General features: G+C 39.1%; 1 protein-coding gene across 6 annotated transcripts in view; it reads right to left on the bottom strand.

Annotated features, from left to right (window-relative positions):
- Positions 1-2031: 2031 nt before the first annotated feature.
- EYA1 (EYA transcriptional coactivator and phosphatase 1) overlaps positions 2032-8839 on the bottom strand; it is a 166556-nt gene continuing 159748 nt past the window's right edge. For all 6 annotated transcript variants that reach the window (XM_042786225.1, XM_042786227.1, XM_042786226.1 and 3 more), the window contains one exon: positions 2032-4151. In XM_042786225.1, coding sequence (XP_042642159.1) covers positions 4071-4151 — 81 coding nt within the window. In that variant the 3' untranslated portion in view covers positions 2032-4070. The remainder of the gene's footprint in view (positions 4152-8839) is intronic.

Here is an 8839-nt window from a genome sequence, read left to right as displayed (position 1 = left end):
TAATCACAAGAAACAGCAACCCTCAGAGGCTTCGTGTATCACGTGACAAAGCAAATTGCAAAATCTCATGGAATTACAGCCACTATGCCTGTTCCAGAGTTCTACTGTTTGGAAGAATTTGTTCAATTTTTCTGTAACAGAAAAACCTCCACTTTGAGCTTTCTGAGTGTAAGCCACTTCCCAAGGGAAGACAATTTCTGGCACCTGGTGGCATAGCAGAACTGAGTCCTTCACACATAGTGGGACTGGACATCATGCAACAAGCACTGCCAAAGAACAAGCTACACTACAGCAAAATGCAAGAAAACATTTGTTGGAGGAAAAGCCAAAGTGTGGGATATACAGGAAAGGAAAGGTGTTTGACACATGGCAGTTGCTAATACTACAGCTTAGTTTGTTGCCTATAACCTTTTATTCAGGTTATTTTCCTCTTCCGCAGGACTGAGGGAGTTGCTAGAGGATAAATACAGATAAATAAAGAATTCAAGTTACCTGAAGTGACACTTAGGCAGACTCTACGATGAAAGTGTCATCCTGTTCCTTACATGCAATTATCAGACACTGAGGCTTGTAAAGTTGAGTTGTTTGCATTTAGTTATTTCAGCTCTTTATGCGCATCCAGTCTTTGTTCCTGGCTCACTCCTAGGGCCATCAGAGAGTTGGAAAGTAGACATTTCTTCTCTTAAATCTCCTAATGCCCTTACTTGGCAGGAATTTCCAGTACCTCAGATGTCATTAGGATCAAGTTGCTCAGAAAACATGGCAGATATCCATTAATTCTATGCCATGCAGGGAATGGGTGCAATGTATTCCTTTTGGTCACTACTGTTATCATGGGACAATTAGTTCAAAAAGAAGCTATGCATACTTAACCCATTTTCTCTCTGAGAAGACACAAACCCATACTCGAGTGAGCCATGAGATTTTTTGGCTTGTGACACTGTCCATCTCTCCTTTTGAAGCTGTACCACAATGTAGCAACAAACCCCATGTCTCACTAGACCAGAAAGTGAGCACAAGTGTTCACTAGCCACCATTCAAGGCTCTCACTCATGGGCAGAGGAGCAAAGAGAGCTCTTCACCAGCCACTGAAAAACACATACATGGTCAATGGACACAGTTTCTCCTCCTGGCTGGTCCTGCTTTTCCCATCAGTGCAGCCATACTCTTTGGCTCACTGACTTCTTTTCTACAGTCTCTGGCTCAACTAATTCCTTTGTACAGGGTGGCACATAAGTACCAGAAGTAGTGGAGGATGTTTCTTGCTCAGATTAGTGTAAAAGTTGTTAATTAGGATAAACTTGTGGAAGGTGAGATGTGGGTTTGGGCATGCTCCTCCCCCTCCTTAGAAGAGAGAATCAGACCCACACCCTGGACCAATACTTCATGGGTCTACAATAAGGCATCTGCTATAAAATGGTGGTCACTACCACTCTTCCCCTGATTCAAAGGACAGACCTGCTCCATGCTTGCAGAAGATAAATACCAGCCCTGAATTCCCAGAGACATTCAGGCTTGTAGATCCTCAGAGGACAGGAGACTTGCTGTAGCCCTGAGTGAGATGTCTGAATGACGGGTCCATCCACTCAGCACCTGGATTGCTTTGGATGACATTCAGAGGTAGTGCGGCACCTAACATTCAGGCATTTACTGGTATGAGACACTTAGGCACACATTTCCAGGACACCAGGCACCAAATCCCTATTCTGCACTGACCTTCTCTAGCTTCTACTGATAAGCAAAAGAACTTCTGCCCATCTAACTTAGCCTTTTATAAACTAGATGCAAATATTTTTTATCCTATTTAACATGTCAGTTGGGCACAAGAAGGTGAACAACTTCTGCCTTGGGACAGCAGAGAGATGAGAGATGTCTCCTTTTCTCAACCAAGAGGGCAGAAATATCATAGACTTGCATACAAGACAATTAATATGTTCACAAATCAGTTTTATTAATTTAAAACAAAATTAATGAAGAAAAAATCTGTACACAATTGTGGACACAACACACTTTTTGTACAATAAGGCCCAGATAAACTGTTTGTTTTTTTCAGTCCGCAAGTGACTAAAAATTGAAAAGAGCCAAAAAAAAAAAAAAAAAAAGACAACCAACCCCCCATCATGTCTACTTTGCTTGAGGAAAAAAAGGCTAATTATAGTCTCAATTCTAAAAACTACCCACATTGTGCTTTATGTATGTATGCAAGTACTGGGTGAATTCTAGCACTCATACTGGGTAAAGTAAAGCACATATGCAAGTCTTGGTATGATGAAAACCTCTCTGTTGGTAATAAAGCAATCCACAAACATTGAATTCTAGCAGCAATATGATTCCTCCAATAGAGAAGGGTGTTGTTTTGTAGCTACATTGGTGCTTTGTAGCTTTGCAGGTAGCTGTTTCAAGGCTGGTGTTTTTAGCAAAAGAAAACAAGAAGAAAAGCTGGAGAATGAACCAACAAAGCCGAGGCTTCTTTTTAAATGAAAAGATTTAAATTGGGCAAAGGAAATTGGTACAATTCAAGCCAAAAAGTCAGACTAACAGTTTATCTGACCAAGTAGCTCATGGCCTTCAAGATTAGAAAAGTCACAAGTCACAGACAGAGACAGTCTAAGTATGTCCTGTAAATGGGTATAGACAAAAGCAAATTTTAACTCCTTGGCGATAACTATTTCAGTGTTTCCATTGCCGGCAATGGATGCTATAACTTAGGAAAATCTGACTCCTGGTGGAAGAGGATTAAAAATCTTAAATGTATATGAGTATTCTTGTTCAATTTCTCCAAAATATTCTCATTCCTAATTTCTAAAAATAACAATGATGATAGTTTCCTTCATTTTTTGGATGAGACAAAAACTACTGAGTACCAAGATTCCAGTTTAAGTCATGTCTTAAAATATATATGTTCTTTCTCTATTTTGTTATGGAATGAATCTCCTAATCATTTTTTCAGTACTCTAAAAAAGGGCTAATATGTTAACTTTAAAAGAGGAAACAGAAGACAGCAAAGGACTCCTCTTCAGTTGTGTTATCGGTATTTCCTTCAGTGGGGGGCGGGGAGGAAATCAATGTTTTCATAATCAGAGTAGATGAGAGAAGAAAAAAGTAGAGAAACAGCTGAGAAGAACAAAACCCAATTCCTATTGACACTTGACATCCATGCTTTTGGTCTTGACAAATTTATCTAAAAAAATCCATTATCTACATATTTATATCCAATGCATTGATAAGGCACTGCACAACCGTTTGTGCACTCGTGGCCTCATTCTTCACCAACAAGGCATTACTATCTTTCAATAGCATTTACCTTAACAATATGTAAAAGAATCATTCATTATTACAAATTTACACAAAAAATTCTTCCTGTACATGATTGTCTCAGTGATGTACCTATTAGTTTAAATTAGACATATTTTAAACTACTCTGTAATGTGCTAAAATCAAAAGTAGTTGTTGTACCATAAGGCAAAGGCTTACAATAGCCTTTAATCCTATTATACATATCCTCAGTTATATGGTGTCAAAATATAGTCTGTTCATAAATAAGTAAAGATGTACAGAGTACCCTGGGTATGAGAAACCAAAAAGTAAACCTTCTTTACAAGAAAATTACTCCACTGGTATTTTGAAAAATCTCAGTCTTCATTGTGCAATCAAGTTTGCTGTGTTGAAGAAATGGTGTGTGTCACATTGAAGAGTCTAAAAACTACAAAGAATTTGCAGGTCCTTTTTTTTTCTTCACAGGTATGAACCTTTTATTTCCTTTTTTTTTTTTTTTTTTTTTTTAAATTTTTCCTTCTCTATTTCTTTTTGGTAGCAAATATGGTAAAGATGAGTTGTTCAAACATTCGCATGGCTTATTTTCGTTGGACTCTCAGTACCAGAGTCAACAGCTGTTCTGAAGAAAAAGACATGCTCCTCCATTTACTGAAAGGGCAAGGGTTAAGACCAATTGCAGCTGTACGTCAACATGTTGAAATCACAAAGTTCTGTAGTCCAATGCTGACACAAGACACAGGCATCCCGTCCACGGGCAGAAGGAGGCTCTGAGGTTTCAAAGTGCTGCTGAGCTGCTACAAGTACTCCAGTTCCAAGGCATGGTGAAGGGCCATAAGGTCAGAGTGGCTTGAGATCCTCCAAAATGGCATAGCATGCTGTGAACAGCACAGACAACATGTAAAAATAACCCCAAGCATTCTGGTATTTAGACCCACCCATTGTCTTTTGCAAGGATAAGGGAACACTGTGAGGACAGAAGAAGAGCTCTTAAAACCTCCAGCCCTTCACGTTTTCCTCTGCTTTCCCTGGCCCACCCCTTCAGCATAAATTCTCAAAAACAGCAAATCTATTTACCAACAGGAGCAACAGCAAACATATCAGGAGATCATAAGGGACAGAGGGGTTTCTCCTCTCTTTATAAGAAAAACAGATTTCAGCATGTTGCAGAAGAAAATACTAATTTTTGAAAAAAAATTAAGAAAAATAACCAATACATAAAGCATGTGGGTAGTTTGAGGAAGGGAACAGAACTTGATTAAAGAACAAAAAATAAAGAAAGTGAAAGTATTATTTACTATCAAAACATGTTTATTCCTTGTGGGACTATCCCTGGCAGGTGAGTTAAGAACATAGTCATGGTGATTCAGAATTGCTCATGCATTGCTCTCATCACTTTGAAAGGTATTTTATCCCAGTGGTTTGTATAACATTGCTCATTGTTAGCACTGATCTTAAAACATCTTTTCCATATGGGACAATTTTAAAATAAATACATATTTTTTTCCTATTAGCTGTAATAAAATCTGTCTGGAGCACAAATATGTTTGCAAAGAAGCTGAATAAACCAAAACCACAAATACCAGGAAAAAGCACACATTACCTCATCCATGAAGGGTAAAAAATATGATTAAGAGCTATATTTATGCTCTAAACCAGGGATTATATTGTCAGCAAGAACTTTTGCACAAATAATAAAAAAAAAAAGATAACCATCAGCTTGTGTGAGGAAAATATTCTATAAATCCCATGGGAAAACTCTTTCAATTCAGCAGTGATCATGTTCACCTTTTAATTGGGTCAGCTTGCATCCTGGCATCTTTAGGAGGCAAACCACAAGCAATTTATTTTCACAATAGCTTCTGAGTTCCCCAAGCATTTTATCTACAACTTCTCAGAGAGGCTTCCTTCATCCTCCTTCAGCACCTCCTGAGTAAACTACTAATTCTACTGAAACCAGTGGCAAAACTCCATCACTTCTGATTATCTCTTCTGCGCTGACCTCCTTTTTTCATTCAGGTCTTCTCCTCAAATTTTAAGTTAGAGAACAATTTTGAAGACAATGTGATACTCTCTGTTTCCAGCTGCATGTTTACTGTAAGCCCTGTAATTTTACCTTAGACCTATCTCAGAAGGCAAACACCTTAGCATACAACCTATCATAAGTTTGTCTTTAGAAGCTCAGGTAAACTTTTATCTGTCAACGTATAAATAATAATTATTTTTAGAAGAATGATGCTTCAATCTAGATAATGATGTGATGATGAATTGCATTGAATTTATAGAATAAAGCAGAGATTTTTAAAAGAAACGTAACCATGTATGTAGGAGCAAGTCTCTCTCAAGTCAAATGACAACTGTTAAGGAATAATGAACTCTTGCTCTTGTGAGAGGCAGAGAAGGTAATAGTGAATTAATTAATATTAATAAGCAAGACTGAAGAGTCATACGCGATCAGCAAGGGAGCACTGTGAGGAATCTGGAAAATGAAGACCCAGTGAAGGACAGGTGTTAGCAGGTCGAGTTGCACAATTAGAGGGGCTGCAGGGTGAAGGAGGCGGCACGGAGAGCCCAGGGCCCAGTTTCAGGGTTTTCTCTTCAGAATAGCTCTAGTCTGTCACTGTGGAAAACGTGCCCATCAGCAGTGGAAGAGCATTTGGTGACCTCTGGACAACATACTGTTCTGTAGTAAGCATAGTGAGGGGGAATGATTGGGAAGTCTCCTTCAATATGACACTCATCTAAATTAAAATGTAATATGGGTACATGAACAGATGCCCACATTCAGAGTATGCCTAGCTTTTAGAGCAAATAGGTTTCTTCAGGAAGAAAATAAAATGGCCCACAAGGAAGCACTGCTGGAATAGTTTCTGTTCTGCTTTGCTTTACTCTGGATTGTTACAAAGTCTTGAGAAACAGCTGACTAAATCTCAGCTTGAAGATAAAGGCATGAGCAATAGCTGCTTATGGAGAGAACAAAACAAATAAAATAATTCAGAGACAAGTGAGATGTTGCTGGCAAAAATGTTTATGGTATTTTCAAAACACTTTTACAGATTAATCCTCTCCTTAAGAAGGAAGTGTTAAACACTATGACACCTACTATTTCTACATCTTCAATCTAGACTTCCATTGTACTGTCTCTATGCTCCACCAGGAATAGAAACTAGATGCAATTAGCTCGCTCAGTTACAACTCCACATCCCAGAGTCTTCCCTTTTAACCTTAAACACTCTGTCTATCCTCTGCGCTCTGTCAGGTCAGACACTGCTGCTTTCCAACTAAAATCTTTCCTAAAGTTTCATTTCTTGCACCATGTTCAGGAAATGAACCAGCAAGGGCAAAACGAAATAAAAATTGCTAATCATGCTGTTCTCCAGACTCTCCAAAAGCTTCTGTGCACCTCTCTCTTACTTAGGCTGCAATATCCTCCTGTCAGAATTCATAACATCTGATAGGGAGGGGTATTACACCAAGGACAAATAGGCACAGGTTTGTGCTTGCAGCAGGTCCATGCAGCGTTTGCCAACTCTCTGCACTTGGCCGGTGGTGCTCAGCAGCACCGCCTCCCTTCCCTGTGTGGCTGCAGTTTCTCCCCATCTCTCAGAATCCCCCTGCCAGGTAGGACCTACCTGCTCTCCCTGCCTGCCAGCCATAGCTCCCGGCTTCTCTTGGGCAGCACGGCACCGGCTCTGCCTCAACCACCAGGTCAGGGAGGTGTAAACAGCATACCTAAGACGTGGCGTGGCCAAGAGTTTGGTGGACACCTGCCTTTTCATAGTGGCTGTGCAGAAGCCAAGAGTCAATGACATGGACGCCCTCCAAGGTCATACAGCAAACTAATGAATAGGGAGAATTGTAGTAATACATTCTTGGCTTCCAGATCTCACTTCATGCAGCTCCAGCATTATACTGCTTCCCTAGTAACAACCTCAGCATCACAGAGCGTACACACACCAGGCAGCTAGGGCAGTTAAAGACCCTGATTGATTTAGCAGAAGGTTTAGCCTCTGCTAAATCAAATCACAGTGATTCTTACTAGATGCCCATACGCAATATCGAGTTTTGGATTACCCTCAGCTGTTTATGGTCAGATTTTAAATCAAAACTTTAAGGGGTCATTCTTTTGGTTATATCTGTCTATTCAAATTCACTTAAGCGTCCTCTGCTTTTATCTATGTCTGTCTGTGGAAGGAGTATACCTCCATTTACCCCATGTAGTTACAGGAACAAGGCATGGAGTGATTCTGGAGAGTCCCACGAAAACAAAGAGGTTGTGTAAACCTGAGGTTTATAATTATTTTCGGTTCTCCTGCCTATAGGTCAAAGGACCAGCAGCACACTCCCAAGAAATAAAGCATGCCAGGAACGTGGTGGCTGCATGGGGCTGGAATCTGCACTGGCACTCTCAGCACAGCCAAATGCAGCTGATTCAGATGTCTGTCAGTCTGACCCTAAGGCACGGCCTTCAGAGCTAAGAGGAAGGGAAACAAACCCTATACAGGTCCATATATATCTGTATGTACATGTTTGTGTGTGGATGTACAGCCTCACACACATATGTGTCCATAAATACGCATGTGTGTTCATGGGATATATACAGTGCTTTTCACCTTGTCATACAAAACCTTATACATTATTCCTGTACTAACACGCTCCATTTAACCACAACTATTCAGCCCCATCGAAAGTGGCAACACACCCATGAGACAGAAATACATTTCTTCCTATCGAACAACAGGGCAAGAGTTGCTTTGTATATATATTCACTAAACATTCTCTTTAGAAAGCCACGCCTGCCAACACTTAGCACACATGTCATGTATAACATGTATCTTCTATTCTGAGCACACTGAAAAATGCTAATATCTCATTTGCTGCTGTGGGAGAATGGATGACAAATGCTAGCTGCTAATAAACAGGCGGTGTAACTGGATGCATTAGTACCTAATGAAACTATAAGAAAGCTTTTCTTGTTGCATATGGGAGAAATATCCATCTAGACTGCTAGTAAAATGATTTTGTGTACTATCTCAGTATCTTCCAGGTAAATATGAGACTTTTGTCTTTTAAAAAAACATGAATTGCTTTGCAGATGATACTTGGGAAAAAATGCATTTATGAACTTTTTAGTGATTTAATTTTTATGATATTTTGAAATGAAATACGGTGGCAAAAGTTTGAATTTGGTTTTAGTGTAAAAGACATGAAAAGTGAAATTGATAATTTAGTAAATGTAGTAATTATAATATTATTAAATAACCTAAAATATTAAGGTATTTTATGTCTAAAATAGAAGCTGTATTATTTTTCATCATGTATTTACTAAAAGAACAAAACCTGAACTATTTTTTTCAATTAAAGAAAGTGTTTCTATTAATACACGTGCAAAACAAAGCCATTTTTTGATGGCAACACCAAAAAGCACAGACTATCCCCCTTCCCTTAAATGGATACATATTTATACAAAATCCTTACTCCTGAGATTTGTGACGGATTTGAATAGAAAACTCATCAGTTTCTGTCATCTTTCACAGTATTTTTGTTGTGTTCCTGCCAGATTTGC

This window comes from Tyto alba, unplaced genomic scaffold (genome assembly GCF_018691265.1).
Source record: "Tyto alba isolate M040663 unplaced genomic scaffold, T.alba_DEE_v4.0 Super-Scaffold_9, whole genome shotgun sequence".
NCBI classification, from domain to species: domain Eukaryota; kingdom Metazoa; phylum Chordata; class Aves; order Strigiformes; family Tytonidae; genus Tyto; species Tyto alba.
This window is presented reverse-complemented; position numbering and strand designations above follow the sequence as displayed.